This window comes from Psammomys obesus, unplaced genomic scaffold, assembly GCF_907164565.1.
Source record: "Psammomys obesus unplaced genomic scaffold, mPsaObe1.curated_primary_1811, whole genome shotgun sequence".
Taxonomy (NCBI): Eukaryota; Metazoa; Chordata; class Mammalia; order Rodentia; family Muridae; genus Psammomys; species Psammomys obesus.
Window position 1 is genome coordinate 4,505,533 of NW_026596466.1, and position 22,248 is coordinate 4,527,780.

Sequence of the window (22,248 nt, forward strand, 5' to 3'; positions counted from 1 at the left end):
TGGGAACACGATGGTGACTTCATCATCCCAGGCCATTCCTCTGGTTGTGCACTTGGCTCAAGATTGGCCCTTTCTCTCGAAACAGGCTGTTTCTCTTCAACCCTGTTGCCGGGCCTCCTCCTCCTGGCTCTCTGGCCCGCCCAGGGGCCCGTGAGGACTTGATACTGAAAAGTGTGAGGTGCAGGGTGAGTTCTGCCTTCTAGCCTGCTTTGCTTCCTTCCTCTTTCATCCTGAGGGAAGCTCCTGCTCTCAGTCACTAGTCTGAAACTCTTTGTTCTCCTCTCACTATTTATTTCCTGAGTGCTTCCATCTCCACCATAACCTCTCTATTTGCCAACTCTCCAGCCTTTCAAAAGTGAGAGAATAGAGTGACCGTACAAGCTTTCCTATTTCGTCCATTTTTTTTTTTTGTTTCTCAGGCCTCTATATCCACTTGCAACTCTTCCAATCGTTCAACCATTTTCACGACCTTTTTTGAAATGAAATACAGGAAGAAGACAAAGATGAAATAAAAAATTCCCTCTGGGAGCAAACTGGGAGAGAACCCTGTGGCAGAAGCCACAGTAAACTTTTTGTTGACATCCTGAAACAGAGTATCCATTTCTTCGTACCCTGTCATGTCCTCTTGGGCATTAGAAACCAGTTTTCTCATTATGCCAGGCCCCGTGTCTAGGCGCCACTTGTAGGCATACTGTTTTTCAGGCTCATTTATTGGGTTCTTATATCTACCACTCTTCAGCCTAGTCCCTTCCAACCCTCTGATACTAGGTAGGTTAGAAAAGTTAGAGGGGAAAGGGCACATAGACCTCCTTAGAAGACTTCCTGCTGATCAACAGCCTCAGGTTCCTGGGGCAGACTTTGTCAACAGAATACCCAGAAACCCAGCAATAGCAAACACAGCAACAGGAGGAGCAGCAGCTGCTCTAGGTCCTCTTGGGACTCATTTATGCCCTCTTTAGAGCCCCCAGATTTAAACTGTCTTCAGTTGGCAAAAATCACTCCCCTCCTAGGGCATGGGACAATCAGAATGACTGTGGTCAAACTAAAGCAGCCCCGTACCCCACACCTGGGATTAAAACAAGAACATACTCACATAACATAACTGGGTCTTTAAAGAAACCCAAATTCTCACTACAGAGGTTGCTCAGGTCACTGGCAGGCTGAGTCTTTCATGTTCTTTGCCCTGACTGAGAGCACATCCTGGCTCATCCAGCTCCGCCTTAGGGTCTTCTGTGTTCCTCCTTATATCCTTCAGCCAGGCCTGGGACACTTGCCCGGACACTTGCCTGGCCCTGTGGTCCTACAGCTTAGCTGCCCTGCAGTAAGGTGGACAACATTGGAATAGGAGCCTGGAAATGGAGGGCCTAGTTTGGAAGAGCAATCATCCTCAACTTTTACCTATATCTTACAGAACTGGGTGACCCTGAGCTCCTGAGTCTTGAGCGGGCGGCAGGCAGTGTCCCTGTTCCCATCTCCAGTACACATGGGCATAGCCTGCCGAGAGACACATGCTGGCTGTGGCCAGAGCCTGGCGTCCAGCCACACCTGGAAGGATGTCAGGTGCAGTAGCTGACCTTTCGGGAGAGTGCCAAACAGGCAAATACTCACATGCCCACTGGCCTCTGACAGTGGGGTGGGCAGCACCGGCCTCTCTAGGACATTCAGCTTGAACAGAGCAGGAGATGGGGCAGCAGCAGGTGGTGAAGCAACCCCCACCCAGCAGGCACAGGGCTCCTCTTTGCCTCGCCCAGCCACTTGGCCGGCGTGGGGGGGGGGGGGACCCCGCTGCTCAGCTGCAGATGAGCCCTCCAAAAAGCACTTTGTGTGTGAAATCCTTTTAGCAGGATGAGTTTGGAATCTGGCCCATGGTTTGAGGCATTTGGCAGGGTCCCTGAAGACGCAATCCAATTAGTCCCATGTTTTCTTGTTTTTATAACTGACTCTAGACCTAGGTTCTCCTCACTGAGGTAGAAAATAGATAGGTATAGGCTACAACATTGATGCATAACCAAATTCCTCTTCCCTTCATCCCTTGTCTACCAATCCCAAACATGAGTCAGTTTCTATTGCCTAGAGGGGATCAGATGCCCACCAAAGGACTGGCAGGACTCTTGGCTTATGAAGCCAGGACATCTAGGGCTACACAAGGAAACCCTGCCTCAAAACGACAACAACAAAAAGAATCCCCCAGTGAGGGGCTGGGGTGTGGCTCAGTGGCAGAGCAGCTGCTTAGAATCCCCCAGTGAGGGGCTGGGGTGTGGCTCAGTGGCAGAGCACCTGCTTAGAATCCCCCAGTGAGGGGCTTGGTAGAGCACTTGGTTTCATCCCCCACAGTGCAAATAATAAGTGAATCATTCTTGGCACCTCCTAGAGGAGGTGCAATCCTTGTGCTTAAAGAGCTGGGTACGAGGTGGTTCTAGATCAGAAACTCACCATAGCCTTATTATGCCAACTATAGTCTTAAACAGTGGGTCAGGACAGGAGTGCAAACGTGGGAGCCGGTGCTGACCAGTAGGACAGGTGGACCAGCATCACGTTGGGTCAGCCACCAGATCGTGGCTAGGAAGCATGCCTGGTGCAGGCTCAGCAGGGAAAGAGAACTGTCCCTGGGAGAGGGGAGTATTGAGTGTAAACCTGAGGCTGAAGATTGGAATGAGAGGATCCATGTTGACTCTGAATGTTGTGGCATGAGGCAGCACTTTTCATCTTCCCCTGCAGGCCGTGCAGAAATCACAGGAATCAAAACAAAGCAGCAAACTTAAGTTTTGGCCAAACAGAAATAGCATAGAAACAAGCCACAAGCAGGAGGCACGTGGCCCCTGGTGGAAGGCCAGCATTTGTGTGGATTGTGTACAGTGTTTGTATGGGGAAGGTGGGGTATAGGCACCTGCCTGGGGCACGACGAGGTGCTGGGCAAGGAAAGACAGCTGGCATGGAGGGAGTGGAAGATCACAGGGTCCTGGGATGGAGTGCCATGGCAGAGTCTGAACAGCATGGCTGTGAGAGCCTTGTCTGACCACGGGGAAGATGCAGCTCACGTGGGCAGTCAGAACATGGGTCCATGAGTGCCAGGTAATGCAGGATGCAGCTGTTTAGAAACACCAGGACGGAAGACGGAATACAGCAAAGCTCAGGGAACAAAGCAAGGGCTGCCCGTCGCTGCCAGCAGGAGTAGGAAGGTGCTCTGGAACGTTACCATGAAGTGCAAGCATATTTAGCTGTGTTTCTGGACCCACCAGAGCATTAGGGTGGCAGGGCCTCTCTTTAATGGAGAGGGTAGGATTGGCTATGGGAGGCGGGGTGCAAGAGCAGAAAGGCCGAGGAGCCCACAGTCTGCATGTGCTGTGTGTAAGCGAGAGACTTTTAAAACCTCATGATGGATTTCTGGTGGTCTGAGTATGGGGAGCTGATGGAGGAGGCCTACGGAGCTGTCCAGGGCCCCGGGGATGGGTGCCACGGCCCATGCTGGAGAAAGAAGTCTAAGTGTACTGAATCAGTGCTGAGCCACCAGACTGTCGCAAGCTTTATCTGGGCATTTGGCCCAGCAGGTGAACACATGCTTTAATTGTCACCGACTGTGTATAGTTAACAAGTGAGGAGTATGGCATAACTAGTCAGACATTCAGTGGGACATGTCCTTGGTACGGCCCAGCACCGAAAAGTATGGCTGCAGCATAAAGCACTTAACAGCACAAAGGCTGACTATCCAGACATATAAAAAGAAACACTCTGACAAAGCCAGAAGACAGAAAGCACAGCAGCCTAATGCAGTAGAAATCAATACAGACAGATAGCAAGATATAAATGGGCTAAACTCTGCTACTAAAAGGAAAAGACTTTCTGATGAGTTCCACGTGGAACCAAAGAAATTGGAACAGGTGGCTGCCAAGGCCACTTGGCATTTGTAAGCATCGGAGCAGGCATCAGCTATTCATGCCTCATCTGAATTCAAGCCATAAAGTGTTGCTGGAGGCGGGCAGATGTGAGTCTTGGTACTGAAGGTGCACACAGACATCTGTACTGTGCTCTGTAGGGAGCATAGAAGTTCACAGAGAAGCGTTTCCATGATAACAGTGTGTGCGTGTGTGTGTCATGGTCCCACCAAAGCTACAGATTTTACAATTGAGGACTCTTTTATGAGGCTAGCAAGGTGACCTAGCAGGTAAAGGCTCCATACACTCCTGGTGATCTGTAGGACCCATACGGTGGAAGGACAGAACCAGTGTCTGCATGTCATCCTGTGACCTGCACCTGCAGTGTGGCTCCATGTGCTCCTGTGTGCATGCACTCGTGTTCACTAATGCGCGCACCTCTTACCTACGGTAAGGCCTTGCAGCCTTGCAGCCTTGCAGCCTTGCCACCTCCCTCAGCAATGAGCAAGGCAAGTTTGCTGGGATCTGCCCAGCACAGCCAGGGCCCTCTATCAGATTCTCAGGGTTGTGTGGCCTGCTCCAGCCTATAAACCGCATCAGAGCCTGGAGGAAGGCAGGGCTCTCTGGAAGCAAGCGCCGTGTCGCGTGCGCCTTGCCATGGGGAGCTGTGCCATGAATGGCAGCGTCGGTGTGTTAGGAGCGAAAGCCGGCAGCATGTTAAGTTGACACTGATCTTGGGGCCGGGAGGAGAGGTCAGCTCGTAGAGTGCTTGCTGGGTAGGCATGAGGGCCTCAGGACTCAGGCAGCCCCAGGCCTGGGGAGGTGCAGACAGCTGACCCGCCCACCTGGCCCAATCGGAAGGGTCTCCGTTAGGGACAGAGCCTGTGCCCAAGCCCTCAGCAAGCTGGAGGGCTCCTAAGGGGTGACCCCTGAGGACCGACCCCTGACCTCCATACATGCACATCCACACACCGAATGTGCCCACAGAAACACACTGTGTCCTGTTCCTCCTGTCCTGTATCTAGAGCAGAATGTGTAAAGTTACCTGGCCTGTGGTCTGACATCCGGAAAGCCTGGTGTCGGAGGCCAAATGTGGCAGGAGATGGGTGGGTGGCGGGCCTGAGCTGGGCTGCAGGGGTTGACACTGACCCACGGCCCACCCCTAGGGGGGTTTCTGTTCTCCTTGAAGGCTGCTGGCATTGTGTTCTGCTAGCCCCTGCATCTGTTGGGAGGGATGGGGAGGACACTCAAGGAGCAAGGGTCAGCTCTGGGGGAGCTTCCTGCTTCTCAGGAAGCCCCTAGTTGAGCGGCCAGCTGCTTTCTTCCTGGGCCTGGCCAATTGAGCTTGCCTGTGTCTTCTTGTGTCTCTCTAGGGCCTGGGCTCTGTCTTGCTCCCTATCTGCCACCTCCATCCCTTCCAGCAGCTTGCAGACCTTGGCTCTGGACAGACTGAGCTCGTGTCACCCTGTAGGAAATGCTGTGACTCTTCCATCCAAGCAGTGGCAATTCAAGGCTCTGTAGCACTCAGCAGCGTGTCAATGCCTGACTGTGTGTCTCCTCCCTCAGTCTTGGAACGGGAGCATGGGAAAGAGAAAGGACTTTGTTTACCTGACTCAGAATGACATATGTGGCCTGGTGGATCCAGGCTGGCCAGGCAAACGGCCCTCTTCGTCAGGTCCTCCGCATAATCTAGGCATCCAGCATGGGGGTGTGCAGGCTCAGACTTCGGGAATTTGCAGATGGAGCAGGGATCTGGGCTGTGGGTCCTGTATATGCTGACCACTTACCCTATGTTTCCTCATAGCTGGAGATGGAGTTGAAGATGCTGAAGGCCCAGACAAGCTCAGCCGAGGCCAGCTTCCCGTTCTGCAAAGAGGAGGTAGATGCGCTCAGGTATGGCCTCCTCTCTTGGCCTCTGCTGCCACACATATCACACCCTAGAGCCAAGCCCACCAGAGCCCCTGCCTTCTCGCCTTCCCAAGGTTGTTTGTTTCTGTTCCCTGGCCTCCTGAGACCCTGCCTTTCTAGTGTCATCTCCTAGGTCACTGACAGCCCCTCAGCATTCGTCCTCCACACTCAAGGGGAGCAGACACCCCTATCGGGGTGTCCACAGGGACTTGCCTTTCTGCTAGCCACACGAGACACCAGGCCTAGCTGGTCGAGGGGCCCGAAGCCAGCAGTGGGTGGAAGGGTGGGAACAGACATCTTTCAGAGACTGCCTCACAGAAAGATGACCAGTCTGGCCAAGCTCCGGGGTGAATGTTTGTGGCACACTGTGGTGCGTGGTTGGAGAGAACTTGTTGCCGTTTGTGTGTGTGTGTGTGTGTGGTGTGTGTGTATGTGTGGTGTGTGTGTGTGTGTGTGTGTGTGTGTGTGTGTGTGTGTGTGTGTGTATGAGTGTGTGTGTGTGTGTTTATATGTATGCATGTATGTTATAGGTGTTTTCTTCAGGTGTTGCCCACCTTAGTTCTGGTGGTCTCTCACTGAACCTGGAGCTCCCCATCTCAGCTAGCTTGGCTGGCAGTGTGCCCCAGGAACCTTCATGTTCCTGCCTCCCCAGCACTGGGGGCTACAGGCACATGTCTCCACACCCAGCTTTTCTTATAGGGGACCCCAACTCCGAACTGCCTCCAGGTTCCCCTCTGGCCTGCACTGGCCATTCTGAAACGGCTATGGAATGGCTGTCACCCCTACCCTGGCCTCTTGTGAGTGGCTGCAGAATGAATGTAGTAAGTTGGCCACTGGCTTCTGCTTTGCATCTAGACCCTGACACACTAGGATCTGCTTCTGGGGAGTGAGCTGGGGCCTGGGGAACAAGACAGCCCTGAAGACACTGAGTGGTCTCTTGATGAGGTGGCATGGAGCTTGGGGAAGGGGAAGCAGTCCGCTCTGGCAGGCCTCTTGGTGTCCCAGAGACTGTATGGGGGTCCTGCCTCTGTGTGGACTTGACCTCGGCTCTGTTAGGCTCTTCCAACTTCTGTCTGTCTTTGGGTAGTGGCTGGTCTCCCTGCTTTACAAGGCTGTTGAGGTCAGAATAAGAAAGGCTTATTTCTTGGCCCCTTTCCCAGAAGTCTTGGGTGAACAGTGCTAAGGTCCCTTGTGGGATGGAGGTTTCCTCTCATTGCCAAAGCACTTCTCACACAGACCCAGGCCTGGGAAGTGGCTCTGTGGGGATACCAGGCGCAGAGCTGTTTGTTTGCATTTGTCCCAGCGTGGCATGTGCTGTGTGCTGTCTGCTGTCAGGGCAGAGCAGAGTGGATAATTGACTGGCCAGGAGAGCCACACACTCCGTCTTCGTCAGCTCATAGCTTAATGGGGATATTATTCACATGGACTTGTGGCTGCTTAATAATGGGTAGTGCTGTGAGAGCTGGCATCTGGAGACATGCATTTCAGTACAAAAGGACAAGTTGGTGCTGGAGCTGTCTTGGGGGACTAGAGAATTAGTGTGGCCCCAGTGAGTGTCGGGATTTTTATCCTGTGAGTGGTGGGAAGCCATTAGGCACTTTAAAGCAAAAAAGTGACATGATCTGATTTGTAGCATTAGGCATCAGGCACCACTGGCCACCTAGGCCAGGCAGAGGGACCTGGCAAGGCCAGACAGTCGTGCCCTGGCCAAGTGCTGGGAAGCATTCATTGTGAGATTCAGCCAAGCCGGAGAGGCTGCTCCTGGGCAGCAACAAAAACCTTTCACTGATACTCCTCAACATCTATTCTGTGATAAAGACCCTGTGTGCACTCATGTTGGGAGCTGTCTAGTGGACCTGGAAACATATTCCTTGTGGGCTGCAGGTCCCTGAAGCCAAGGACAGCAGAGTCAGGGCAGCTTTTGTTTGCAGCTGATGGGGAGGTGCTGGCAGAGGTGCTATCTGTAGGGCTGGGGGCTGAGGTGAAGCACTTGCTGGCCTGCACTCAGTGCCCTACAGGGTCCTTGGGGCCACACAAGGCCCATTGCCCTGTGTACCAGCTCCATGTCAGCTGGTGGGCAGAGGGTTGGATTTGGGGGTGGGCAAACGTCAAGTTTACAGAGTGGGCTGGCCCCACTCTCCCCATGCCACAGGCACCGTGCTGGCACTGTGCTGTCTGTGGGCCTCTCCTCCCCACAGCCTCTGTGTGTTTGGTGGGATTGTGGATCAGAGTGTGTCGGGTTTGCTGGAAGAGAGGCTGGTACACTTCAGGTCTGATGATTTTTAAATTTTAAAAAGGGACTTTGCTATTAACATCTTCCACACTAAGATCAAAGCCTTCTGTCTACTTCGGAGAACACAGCTGTGAGTCTTTGGAGCTAGTAAGAAACAGGTCAGTGAGTTTGGAGGGGCCGCAGCCCCTCTGCTGGTGCAACTACTTTCCAGCAGAGGGCAAGTGGGGATGTCGGGGTGACTCCTGTGGGCTTGGAGCATGAGTGGTAGAAGTCCAGGTAAGCAGGCCACAGTGCAGTAAACTCGGCAGATAGCGCAGGCTGGACGAGGCATGTAGGTGTTAAGCATACCAGCCTGGCTCCTGCCCTCCTTGAGCCTGGCATGGGTCTCCTGAGGCCTGCCTCCCACAGGTTGTCTTCTGCCACCTTCAGCCTTCATCCTAATTTGATTTCTGTCACAGTGATAAACACCATGAGCACAAAAGCAGCTTGGGGAGGAAAGGGTTTATTTGACTTACATGTCCTAATCAGATCACAGTCTGTCCCTGAAGGAAGCCAGGGCAGGAACTCGAGGCAGGAACCGTGAGGCAGGAACCGTGAGGCAGGAACTGAAGCAGAGACCGCGGAGGAGTGCTGCTTAGTGGCTTGTTCCTCATGGCTTGCTCAGCCTGCCTTCTTGTACTTCCAGCACTGCCTGCTCAGGACAGACACTGCCCACATCAGCCATTAATCAGGAAAATGCTCCACAGGCTTGCTCAGGCCAGTGTGATGGAGGAAGTTCCTCCACTGAGACTATCTCTTCCCAGATGACTCCAGCTTGTGTCAAGTTGACAAAAAAATAATAATCATACATACAAACATGTACAAAACTAAAACAAACAAAGAAGCCAATAACCAGCACAGCCCTTCTTTGTTGGCACTAGCACTTGGTCCCATTTGCTCTGCTCTCTAACTTTCCAGCTATGTCAGACAATGTATCATTGTACCTCAGTTTCCAGTGTGGCCAGTATACTTGTCATTGTCATTGAGCAAGGGGACTGTGCTGTGTATGGCATCTTGTTTTACTGGGTTGGCAAACTGGGACCCATTGTGCTGCCCTCTGGCCCAAGGGCATTCAGAGGGGCAGCCCACCAAGGACTTCCACTGAGGAGCTGGGCCACCCCAGCTCCCGTTAGAAGGGACACTGCAGTGTGGACTCTCGGTCTCGCTCTCCTCCAGCTGGCAAGGGTGGGGCCCTCTTATTGAGCTGCCCTCCTGGAACAAGAGCTCACTTCTGCTTTTGATTCCTCTCCTGAGCCTCAAGGACCTTTCCTGCTGGTCCTTCATGAACTCCTGAGGAGGGCCACTTGTGAAGTGGTTGCCTCAGAGAAAGAGAGTTGAGCGAGAGCTGTGCCGAAGGTCAGCTTGCCCTTCACTCGAAACTGTGAACACAGCCAGCTGCAGAGGCGGGGACAGAGCAGGGTAGCTGCTGCTCCTCGAGGCGCTGTGGGCCGAGGGGTGGTGTACCTGCATGGAGCTATCGGCTACACATACGGGGTGCAAGGCTGTGGGGCTGGCTTCATGGGAAAAGCTTGCTGTACCAACATGAGGACCCAAGTTGGAGCCCTGGTCCCATGTCTGTTGGTTTGTTTTCTAAAGTCAGCTCTTGTGGCTTATATAATCCTGTCCCTGGGGAGGTAGAAACAGGACCTGCTGGTGAGCCTGTCTAGCTGGCTCAGGTTCTAGCGAGCGCCAGGTTCAGTGAGAGATCACATCTCAAGACTTAAGATAGAGGGGATAGAGAAAGACACCTGGTGTTGACCTCTGGCCGCCACAGGCATGCACACACATGCACAGTAGTTGCCCAGATGTCCTTGTGGTGTGTGAATTGCACACACCTGTGGCACTGCACAGTCCTTCCACGAAGCCAGGCTGGGCGCAGCAGTGTAGAGCTAAGTGGTGGCAGCTGAGGGCCTCTCATCTGGAACAAATCCGGCCTCGTTACTTTCCTCCGTCAGACAGGAGCTCTGACAGACCCTAAATGTCCCTGGGCTTAGCAGCTGGGTAGACTGTGCGCTTGCATGTCTGGGCCAGAACCCTTTAGTCACACTCCACAGCTTCTCCATGCCCAGCCGTGCTCACTCCTGCTTGGCCCAGCCTGAGCAGGCATTCGCACGCTCATGGGGCTGAGGGATACTGTGACGGAGACATTGGCTGTGTTGGCCTTTCTTGGGGAAAGCAGGAACCCCGTGCCTCATATGCTCTAGCGGGGTCCTCCTCTCGAGGAGAGGGCTCAGCAAATATGTTTGGACTGCTGGTCCCTTGGAACTGTGTCTTCACAAGGGGAGCTTGTCTGGACCATTTCACTGGGGTGCTCGTGGCAGGCATCTTCCACCGTCTCCATCTGGCCCAGTGTGTGTCTGGAGACCCAGACTTGGAGGATGTGGTCCTGGCAGCTGAGTAGAGAACAGCAGTGTATGCTGACCATGAGGAAGCACCCTTCCTCAGCTGAGGGCCTGTCCTCTGTGCAGAGACCAACCTGTAGTTCCCACAGCAGAGGTAGAGGAAGGTGGCCTAGAAGCAGTAACACAAACAGAAACAGCAGAAATTGGGCTGGAAGAGAAGAAGGGGCAACCCTTTTCTCTCATGTCCCCAGCACCACCTGCCTGTCCCCACCAGAGCAAAGCAGCAACAGTGGGAGCAAGGCCGCAAGTGCGGGTGCTTGCTCTTCTGGAAGGCATGGCCCCCGCCTCTGCCCAGTGGAGGCTGCTGTCAACTGGACCCTGTGGGGAGCCATGCCCACAGCCACCAGTGCCAGTGTTTTCCAGTGCCATGGTGGAGTGCACTGGGCCTTCCAGCTCGCACTCCCATGCTGCTGCCTGTGCTAGCCAGCAGAACTCTGGGAAGCAGGAGGTGGACCAGCTAGGACCGCTCACCATGGTTAGTCGGATGAGCAGACGTGGTACCAGTCACCACTGTCCTTCAGAGGCCAGGCCGTGTGTGGAGCCCATTGTCCCCATACCTTAGAATGCACCAGGAAGCTTCCCTGTTACTGGCCACACCCTTGGTCAGAAAACAAACCCTCACAAGACCTAAGGAATCAGGTACCAGAGACGGCTCAGTGGGCAGCAGCTCTTGCTGGGTAAACACAAGGACCTGAGTTCAGATCCCTAGCGCCCAGGTAGACTGTTGGGCATGACTGCACGTGTGCCACCTGTTACTTCAGTGGTATAGGATGCTGAGACAAGAGGGTTGCTGGGGTTCCGTGAGAGAGAGAACAAGTGGAGAGCGGTAGAACAGAATGCCTGATGTCGTTCTCTGGCTTCCGCATCCATCGTGTGGGTGTTCACGTGAGCATATACACGCACACAGGCACGCACACACGCCTAAGGCGCATAGAGAATGTGTCATCTGGCCACACGACTCAAGCGTCAGTAACAGAGTGCAAGAGGAGACGCTGTCCCACGTGGAGATTAACTACAAGCTTCCGAACCGCCTGCGGCCACACAGGAAGTGCAGAAGGGAAGAGGAGCAAGTGAACACCAATGAAAACACTCATCAGATCGGATCCGTGGAGGGAAGAGGGCCTGCGGCACCCACCCAGCGTCCCGCTGACAGAGCAGAGGCCCTGGCTCCGCCACCAGGAGGACATGGCAAGCAAAGCAGCCCAGGATGAGGAGGAAGGAGGAGGTAATGAACTTGAAAAAAGAAACACAATTGAGAAAAATGCTGAAGCAAAAGGTTGTTTTTCTGGGAGAAAATCTATAAAATTGACCAACTGCCAAGAAAAGTGACATGTACATGGAGAAACAAATGAACGGTCTCAGGAATGACACAGGGACACGGCCAGAGAGACTGTGGCCACTGAAGGATATTGTAGGAATACAGCTTTCCACCAGCAGGTCCAGTCACCCTCAGGACCCAAAGCTAGCCCAGCGTGGCGCTCTGCCTGTAATCCCAGCCTGGGGAAGCGGGTAGAGAAGGACCAGGGTTTGGAGTCCTTCTGGGCCACACACTAAGTTTAAGGCCAGCCTGAGCTCCATGAGACCCTGACTCCAAAGGAACAAACAAGGCCAAACCTGATCCAAGATGTACAATTAGACTGACGAACACTTTAAATGTGAAGCCATTAAATGCACCCAAGAAAGGCATAGGGTTGGTTCCCTTGGGGACCCTGCTCACCAGCTGAAGCCTGATGGGCACCAGCCTGACTCACTCATCCTCCAAAGCTCGGCCAGCAGGAGCCTGGCTCCTGGATGGTACTGTGTCATGGCACATGCCATGACCCTACAGGGTCAACTCTGCTGGAGCAGACGCTGTTGCTGAAGCTGTTGCCATTTGTTCAGGGAGCTGAGCGGACAGAGAGAAGCTGTCGCCTGTATTTTCTTATGTGCACAAAATCTCTGGAAGACCTCTGCCCCGCCCCAGCTCAGCCTCTCCCCGTCCTGCTTCTGCAAGCCCCTACCAGGGGCTCTGTGCCGTGGGAGCCCCTGTGGGGTCAGTCAGAGCCAGGGATCCAGCGGTGGGGTCACTGCCTGCCCCCATACATCTACTTCCAACTTCTAAAGGAGTTTTTGATGCTGTCTCTTTTATTTTCTGTGGCCAGGCTTCAGAGAAGTGAGGCTGCCTTTATTCTCAATTCCAGTGGTGTTCTGAGATTGCTCCTAAGTGCCGTGCTCACACCGTCTGAGCAGTCCCTGGGATTGTTTGTAGGTGGGGTTTTGTTTTCTAAGGTAAAGTTTTCCTCTATAGCTCAGGCTAGCCTTGAACTCTTATTCTTTTCCCTGGGCCTTTTATGTGCAGGGATTAAGGGCATTTACCACCATGCCCAGCTCATGTTTGTTGTTTTTGTAAGTGAATCCACAAACCAGAAAAGGAAGAAGTAAAGGAACACCAGAAGAGAAGCCATTTCTCCTGTCAGCTTCCTTCACGCCGAGTGTGAGCTTCCCACGTGTCCCTGGCCTTCCACAGTGCTCTATTAATTAGGTGTTGCTGGAGATGGAACCCAGGGCCTGCTGCCACCTCCGTGAGGGTGCCCCTGCATGTGCCTCACGTGTAAGGAAGGGGCTGTGGGCACACGGGCAGCCGTGTTTATCTGCTGGCAGTTGTCATTCCCTAGAAGCTAGTTATCTTAGTGTTTTGAGGCCCGGAACTCGCCAAGCAGATTAGGTGGGTTGGATTAGATTATCGGAGAGCCCTGGGGATCCGCCTGTTTCCATTTTACATGGGTTCTGGGGAGCAAACCCAGGCAGGTCCTCTTGCCTTGCGGCCGCCCTTCACCTCTGTGTGCTGTGGAGGCTCCTTTGGGTAGCCTGAACAGGTAGAGGATGTGGCCATTTAACAGGTGGTTTCATCAGTTCCTTTTGCACATACTTTAGCCTGTGGTCTGCTCTGGGCCAGCGTGACCACTTGGGTGGACTCTGTGCCTATCGCTCCTCAGCACTGGCACCTTCCATGCAGCATCTCATTAAAGGACCGTTTACCTCCCGTGGCTGAGTCTGGGGCAGAAGGTACATCTTCTCAGCAGGCTTCTTTTCCTGTCTGCTTTGCCCTGCGGCCTCAGCATCAACCTTACCTGTCCCTGCACACAGGCGCCTGCATGTTTATAAAAATAACTTATTTTGTAATTATGTTTCCATGGGCATGTGCGTGTGAGTGCGGTACCTGTGGCATCCAGAAGAGGGCGTTGGGCACCGGCTCCCCGGAGCTGGAGTTCCAGGCAGTTGTTAGTCAGCCTGTGCGGATGTTGGTTCCTCGGTAGGGGCAGTAACATTTGTGACTGCAGCCCCGGGTGTCTGCAGACACGCCCCTGGCTTCTCTTCTCTCGCCCTCTCCCTCCTTTTTATCTTTGCAGATCTTAGGGGATCATCTCACTCTGCCTTGTGTAAATTTATTCCCAAATGTTTTGTGCTCTCTGATGCTGTAACAGAGCGAGTGTGCGGCAGAGTTCTCATATGTTGATTTTTCACGGTGCTGCTTTGCTGAGTTTGTGTATCAGCTGGGCATCTGTGAACAGGAGCAGTTTGCTGCTTTTATAATTTAGAAGCTTTCATTTCATTGTCTTGTCTAATTGCTTTGGCAGTTTAGTCAGATGTAAGCAGTCAGAGCAGGCATTGTCCCAATTTTAAAAAGTTACTTTATCACATTTATTGATTGATTGTGTGTGTGTGTGTGTGTGTGTGTGTGTGTGTGTGTGTGTGTGAGATCACACACGTGTTACATCACATGCAAATGCCCTAGTGTAAATGGTCAGAGCGTAACTTTCGGGAATGTGTTCTGTCCTTCCATCGTGTCTTTAACTCAGGTCATCAGGCTTGGTGGCAACACTGAGCCACCTCGTAGGCCCTGTCCTGGGGAGATCTTTTGGCTACACTCCCTTGGGTTTGTTTTGTTGGTGGTGGTTTTGTTTTCAGGAATGCCACGTCCTGTTGAGTCTGCTGTCCTCACAGAGTGCAAGGCAGGTGAGGACTTCCCGTCTCGGCTGAGAGCAGAGCAGGGCAGAGCAGAGCAGAGGGCAGCTTCTTGCCGTCGGCTCATTGGAGCGTCACACAGCACACTTTTATGTGCTGAGATGCTTGTCATCCTGCTGTTCTTAAACCTCTTTCCACGGCATGGAAAGCTTTCAGGGAACACTTGCGTGTGGTTGGCGTTTCCACGTCTGTCCCCACGTTCACATGCTTAGGTGTTTTCACATCTGTCCCCAGGTGTACTTGGTGAGGCGTTTCCACATCTGTCCCAGGTTTACTGGTCTTGATTCTATTTGTTTCTTTTAAAAAATAATTTTGGTTTTATTCCATGTATTTTAAATTTCATTTTAATTTAACTTTTACAGTTTTGCAGTTTGTACCCACGACCTCACACATGTTAGCTGAGCCCCTGACCTCTGAGCTACCTTCCTCACCCTCTTTCTGAAAGTGCTTTCTACATGTTGGGACGGGATCCCACAGACTGTTCCTTGAACTTACCTGTGGCCCAGCAAAGCCTTTAGCTCTTGATCCTGCCCCAGTTTCCATATAGCGAGGTTGGCAAGCCTGTGCCACCAGGCCCAGCTTGACCATAGTTTTCTTGAAGTATCTTTGCCTTTATTTGGCCTGACTGCTGCTGGTTTCAACAAGGAAAGGCTTCCCTTTCTCCCCTTTTCTGCAGAGTTGGAGGAGAGTGTATAATCCTTGGGTGTTTGTTTGGCTTCGCTGGTCTGACCCTCTTCTGTTGGTCGGGAGACCTTTGACTTCTGTTTTGCCTCCCCTGTGTTGATAGCAGGTTTATCTGCTTCTCTGGGGGTCACCTTGGAAGGTGGCATCAGTAGGAGTCTGCCCATGTCATCTCAGATGCTCGGATGTGTGCCCATTTGTCCCTAGCATCCTTTTGCGACCTTTATCCTGTGATGTCCTCCTGCATCTTCCACTTTGATAGCGAGCTCCTCTCCCTGGTGGTTTTTGCTTACCATATGAAGGCGTGTTACCAGCATCCTTTCAAAGCCATCAGCTGGGGCTGGGATTTTCCTCTTTCACATACCTGCTTCTCATGGTCTCCAGCCTGCTGTCGGCTTCTGGCTCGAGCAGTTTTCCTTTCCTGGCGCTCTCTTCGGGCTCACTGCGGGGTCTTTGGTGTGACTCTTGCTTGTGTTTGGAACCCTTCGTTCCTCCTCACTGCTTGTCGCTGGCATTTCCTAATCTCCCTTCTGAGTTCTTTCCTGACTCAGGAATTGCTTGAGATTGTAGTTTCTTACATTTTTGTTTCATAGATGTGTGTGTGTGTGTGTGTGTGTGTGTGTGTGTGTGTGCGTGTGCGCGCGCGCGCATGTGTGCGTTGGTGTGTGCGTGTGTGAGAGACAGGTCAACTGCAGGTGTCAGTCAGTCCCTAGGGCCTAACACCTGCCCTTTGAGGCAGTGTCTCTCACAGGCCTGGAGCTCACCAGTATGGTTAGGCTGGGGGGCCTCCCATCCAGTGGTTCTCAACCGTCCTAAGGCTGCGACCCTTTAATACATGTCCTCACGTTGTGGTGACCCTTCAACCATAAAGTCATGTTTTGTTACTGTTATGAATCTCCATGTAAATACCGTGGTCATGGTCTTAACCCCAAAGGGATTGAGAACCTTGGGCCTCGGCTCTGCCTCCCCAGCACTGGGATCACAAGTGTGCATCATCTCAGCACCATGCTCGGTTTTTGTGCAGGTGCTGGGGAATCAAGCTTCAGTCCTTCAAAGCAGGCGCTCGCCCCAAAGCCATCTCCCTAGCAAAGCACGTTGTTGGCCTTCCTTCTGCTTAATGTTTTCCTAGCTGTCCCTCTGCGCTGACCTCTGACTTCCTTTATGGCAGGTATTCTATTAAAGAATATCTTCTGCTTACTAAGATGTTTTGTGGCTATGCAGTCGGTCTGTTCTGGAATGTTTCCTGTACTATTGCAGGCCAGCCAGGGCCACACAGACCCTAGCTCATAAAACTGGCATTGAACTCCTGACCCGCTCCCCTCCATTTAGGGAGGGCTGGATCACAGGTGCCTACCCATCATGCTCAGCCTTTCTCTATTCTTGAAGTGGAAGCCTGGGGTATTGACTTGAGATATTTTTCCCTCTGGTAAGAGCACTGGCTACTACACTTCTTTCCTGGAGCCTGGCATCCTTGGATAAACTGTGTCCAGTTAACATGTTTTCTGGTTTCCTCAGCTTTCTTTGAAGAGGGTATTATTTGGTGTGAGTTGTTAATTAGCAGGTGGCCAGAGCTTTGCTCTTGCCTTGCTTTGGCTTCTGCTTCAGTCCTGAGGTGCTCCCTGGACAGTTGGTTCCTTCCAGGGCCCTGGAGCTGGCCGGTACTTTCAAGCCCCTGGAGCACACAGATATGAGGACCTGCTCCATTGTCTTCCTCTGTCATGGCTGATGTGTTCTAGTTCTGGATCTCAAGGTTGACGGCTTCTCCAAAACTGCCATATTCCCAGCCCCTCCTCACCACATAAGGAATCTTGCCTTTCTGTCATTCTAAAGCAGTGGTTCTGAACCTGTGGTATACTTCTGTCTTCAGAAATATTTGTATTATGATTCTTAACATTAGCAAAATTACAGTTATGAAGTAGCAAAGAAAATTATTTTATGGTTGGGGTCTCCCCAACACGAGGAACTGTATTAATGGGCCGCAGTGTTAGGAAAGTTGAGAACTATTGTTCTAAAGACTCCTGAGGTTCTTTTTCCTTTTCTCGGTCTCCCCTCTAGCCTGTGGTCACTGTCCAGGGTGGAGCAGGGGGGCCTGAAGCACAGATTTCTTACCTGCTTCTAGTCAAGCTACAGGGTCAGCCGAGACCCTTGTTTGAGCCCTTCTGCCTGAACAGGTGCTGCCCACTGCCACCCACCCTGCCCTTGGTATCAACGCCATGGCCATGACCTTCCATCATTGCTGAGCTGTGGCAGCATCTGGTCACACCGTCCTCTTCTTGCAGGCTGAAAGTGGAGGAGCTTGAGGGCGAGCGGAGCCGCCTGGAACAGGAGAAGCAGGCGCTGGAGATGCAGATGGAGAGACTAACCCTGCAGGTAGGCTGGCGGTGGTGGAGAGATGTGCCCTCTGCAGACCTTACTCCTTCCTGCTCCCGTGAGTGAAACCCCACCCTGCCTGCATGCCTAACCTTACCTGGCTGAGAGCTGCCGCAGGGTCCTGCAGGCCATGGGCCTCTGCCCCCCCCCCCCCCCGCTCGCCGTCCCGGGCCCCCCCCCGGCCCCTGGTGTTTCTGTTCTCAGCACTGGCCTCAGCTTCCCTTCTCTCTGGTGCTGTCCCTCATTGCTCCCACCTCCCTGTGGCCGTGACCTTCACTGCTGTCTGCCCTGGACTGTTTCTTTTCTTTTTCGTTTTCTTCCTCCTGCTCACACTGCTCATGGCAGGAAGCCCACAGGTTAGAGATTGCCTGGCTTCTAGACAGGCCATTGATTTTTACCTTGGCACCTATTAGAGGCAATCAGATCGTGTCCCCATTACCAATCTTGGTGATGGGAGAGGTGACAACTTGGATGAAGTGAGGTGTTCTGAACCTTGGCTGTACTCATGCCCAGCCCCAGGACCTGTCATCCTGTTCTGTTCTAATTGGGCCACTGTCCTGGGCCAAGGGCTGCTGGAGGGTGAACCAAGGCTACCTGGCTGCAGAACTGTGTCAGGATGGGGTGATAAATGGCTTTCGGTGCTGCAGCAGGGACCAAAGAGACAACTCGCAGCCCGAGGAAGTGCCAGTGCTCTTGGGGGTGACACAAGAGTGGCATTCACAAGATCTCTTTCCTGCAGGACCTGTGTCCTGGCATGGCTCAGTCCTGGAGTTCAGGCACTTCCTGGAGGCCAGTGTGCTACTGGACCATGTCCACACCTGCTCTGTGCTGGGCTGTGGAGTGGTGTGTGCAGGCAGGCACTGAATGTATACATGAACCTTACCCACAGCATGGCCAAAGGCAGCCCAGAGAGCTGAATCTTTGGCCCTGGCGCGCAATGGCCATGTCTTGATACAATGGCCAGGCACCCAGGGGTGGGGTGCCCATTTGCCGTGGAGGTCTGGGGGGGAGTCCGCTGTGGCTTGGGCCCTCACACTTGTAGACATTTCTAGAAAGCCCATAGCCCTCGCCACCTCTGTAGGCTGGGCTTTCTCCGAGAGGGGGCTTTTCAGAGCCAGACTGGAGAACGGATCACTTACATGCCCCATGACCTGCCTCCTATGGGGCTTTCCCCACTTGCTCTTGGGCAGGGTTGCTTGTCCTGCAGCCTCGCTCAGCTCTCAGAGCTGGAGGCCACAGCACCACTCCCTGACTCTCGTATCCCAAACCGCCTTCTTCCCTTGCCATTATGAATCTCAGCTGGACTCCATGGATGGGCACGTTTCAGGAAGATTAGGAGATGGCCAGAATGTTTGGCTCTGTGTCCCCATTCTATGGCATTCATATTGAAATTCTTTCCAGGCAAGATGGTGCCGTCTATTTTATTAGTAAAGACAAAAGCCATTTACTCAAACTGTTTGATCACGGGGGTTGGCTGGGACCCACATTCCCTTCTGTGTTGCCCCACACCCTTGTCAGACCAGCTTGTGGGTGGGCCAGCCTGGCAGTTGTCTGTGTCTTGGACAATCAAGTCTCCTTCCTAGGTCACTGGCCTCTGCTAACTGCACCTGGCTGTGGCTCCCAGCCGGGCTCTGCTCTCTCTGTGCCAGTTTTTGTCATATCTGGGCAGGGAAGGTTTTTACACCAGGACTGAACTGGCCCTGCAGGGTGGCATTAGTCACCGTGGTAAGGGACAGACCACCCCGCTTCCGTGCCAGAGCTAGTGCCTCATCTGCTACTTTCCTGGTACACACAGGAGTGTCTGTCCGAGCAGCCTGTGTGTGTGGCACAAATGGCAGGGTAGCAGGTCCTTCTGAGCACATGGGCATAGGTGCTCTGACATATGGGGCTGTCCTGGGGGAAAGGCAAACAGGCCTTCGTTTGGCTCAGGAGTGGCCCAGGAGTTTCCTGGGTCTAAAGGTGACCTGGACATGTGGAAAGAGAAAGCCCATTGCCTCTGGGCACTTTCTGGGTGGGCTTGAGGGTGCCGAGTTCCCTTCCGAGCCCCGCACTTTCTTTGGAAGCCTACGTGATGAGGATTCTTGAGGGAACCCACCACCCCGGCCCCAGCCTCCAACAGGCCCTTGTTAGATGCTCAGCCAGTGCGCTTTCCTCCCTTTTCATTAAGGGCAACGCTCTCGTTCCCATCAGATGTGGGTCTTGAACCTGGGCCCCTCGGGCACTGGGCACAAGTGTCCTGGGGCTTCTCCTCGTGTCCTGGCCATCGCACTTGATGCCAGCTCCTTTTAGCCCAGCCTCCTCCGTGCAGCACTGAGGGGCTGCTCGGGCCTGGCACCTCCAGTGCTTAGCCAGCCTATAGGCTTCCTCAGGCCTTACTGTGCTCAGTATGCAGGCAGCCTCCCGCTCTCCCACTCTCCGCCTCACTCCTTCCCTCCAGAGAAGAAGAGTGGCTTCAAGTTGGCGCTTCAAGGAAGATTGATTAAAATCAGCTGCCGTTCGTCTTAATTGGGAACATATGCTTGGAGAGGGCGCTCAACTAGTTAGAATTTTTTGTAATTAGTTCACAGCTGGTTGGCGAGGAAGCAAAACTCCGGTGACCACTTAGAGCTGGGTGTGTGGGCGTGCTTGGGGGCCCAGTGGACGGGTCATCACAGTGGCTGCATGCAGACTGGCCAAGTTGATGCCATCCTTCCCCTGTCTCCTGGGTCACTGGCAGTTTGTGCACGCCCAGAGTGACCTGCAAGCATTGTCAGCATAGCTAGGGAGGAGCAAAGGGTCTACTTGCCTGATGGGATCGCAGCAGCAGGCTGGGTGGACTGTAGAGCTGTGACTCACAGACGGCCCTGTTAGCGCCCGACTCCATAGTGAGGTTCTGTGTGGAAAGGGGAAAATTCTGCAGGAAGGCCCCACTTTGAGATGGGGAAACTAAGGCTGGCATGGAGGAAGATCCTGGGATCAGGGATTGGCAGCCACTCTCCTTAGGCGCCTTGTCTTTCCCCTAAGAGCAGGGACAGCTGCTTCATCACAGAGGCCCTATACTCCTCACAGCCTCCCATAAAGGCCTCCACATACCTCCACATAATGAGCTTCTGAAGAGCTCGTTAGGACACTGTGTAGGGTCACTAAGGACAGGCCTGCCAGGGGCTCTGCCCACCCTGAGGCACCGAGGAGCCTGACCAGGGCAGGTCATCTCTCTGCCTGCTGACAGGTGGGCTTGTTCCCCTGTGAAACATGCTGACCCACCCTGAGACTTCTGCCTCCTGGGTCCCACATGATGGGCAGCAGGGCAGGCCTCCATGGAAGCTGGCTACCGCTTTTCCCTGTGTTTACCGCAAGCGTTTCTGAGATAGAGACGCTGGAAGGATTTTACAGCGAATGCCCACTTACCCACCACCTACATCCTGCCGAGAATGGCACACTTGTGGCTGTATGACATTCCTACCCATCCTCTGCCATCCATCAGTCCGTTTTCTTCTTTTGATGCATTTGAAACTAAATTGCAGACATCTGTACACTTCCTCTAAGCACTCGAGCACGCATGTAATTAAGCGAATTCATCGCTGGGATCTGATGCTCGGCCCCCGCCATCCCGCAGTATTGCCTCATCGTGGAGCTGAGCTCCGCCCTCCACCAGTGAGGCTGTGCCGCGGACCCTGGTGCCAGGCCTCAAAGCTGACCATCCTCCCTAGAGTCCTCCTGGCTCAGCCTGGCACCTTCCTCTAACAGTCAGGGGAGGCTGGGCTGGTGCCTGTGCCACCTTACAGTCCTCCTAAAGCGCCGCTCAGAACAGAGCCCAGACGGCTGCCCAGTGACATTTAAAATCAGTATATCTTTTTTGGAAATGGAGTGGGCAGAAAATTGCTGGGTTTCCTGGGAGCGGAAAGCTTCCCGAGCCTGCAGACGTCCCTGCTCCTGCCTGCGTCACAGGCAGCGCAAGGTTGGGGCGCCCAGCCTCACCTCTTCCTGTGCCCACACCTGCCTCCCTGCACCTTCCCCGGCAGCTGCCTGGGATCTGCCGAGCGAGGGTGTGACCCTCCTGCTGGCCCCTGGCAGGCTCACCTCTGCAGAGCCTCTTCCCAAGCCCTCCTCCTCCCCTCTCCCTTCCCTCCTCCTCCCCTCTGCCTTCCCTCCTTCCAGTGTTGGTCCTTGGCTGACCCAGGCATGTGGCTCCCTGGTGGCTCACTGCACACACTTCTGCAGTGTCCAGGTGTCGCTTACAATGAAACACCCATGTCAGGAAAGGCCCCAAGATACTGTATGGAAAAACGAGCATTGTAGCATTGTGTGATCCATGAGCTCAAGGCTGTGCCCCAGCCTGAGCGCTGAGTTACAGCGAGCAGGTGGCACTGGTGCTTCCGGTGTGGAAGTCATGGATACCAAGACCAGTAAGCGGCATGCCAGCATTCAGACATCAGGGCAGAGACGTAGGCAGCCTCCAGGGGCACCTCAGACAATCCCCACCTACCAGAGCTCCTCAACCCCGTTTCCTAAACACTTGAAATGTCTGTGAGGCCCACAGAGCATGGCCTTTCTGTATGTCATGCAGTATTGCCAAGGCTGCAGGGACCAAGCCAGATGCCCCTCTTGCCACTGTCTTGAACCCATTTGTTCTGCCTAGCGCAGCAGGAAGGCTAGCACCCCATCCTGCTCAGCCTAGCTATGGCTAGCACCCTCCCCTCCAGGTAGCCGCAGAGACTCTGCTGCTGCACCGTTTGACCCCAACCCCTGCCCCGGACCT

The 22,248-nt window shown here is 53.6% G+C and overlaps 1 protein-coding gene across 5 annotated transcripts in view; it reads left to right on the forward strand.

The window, feature by feature from the left end:
* Positions 1-22,248, forward strand: part of Mad1l1 (mitotic arrest deficient 1 like 1) — a 299,318-nt gene that overhangs the window by 191,101 nt on the left and 85,969 nt on the right. For all 5 annotated transcript variants that reach the window (XM_055598665.1, XM_055598664.1, XM_055598666.1 and 2 more), the window contains 2 exons: positions 5,677-5,765; positions 17,420-17,510. In XM_055598665.1, coding sequence (XP_055454640.1) covers positions 5,677-5,765; positions 17,420-17,510 — 180 coding nt within the window. The remainder of the gene's footprint in view (positions 1-5,676; positions 5,766-17,419; positions 17,511-22,248) is intronic.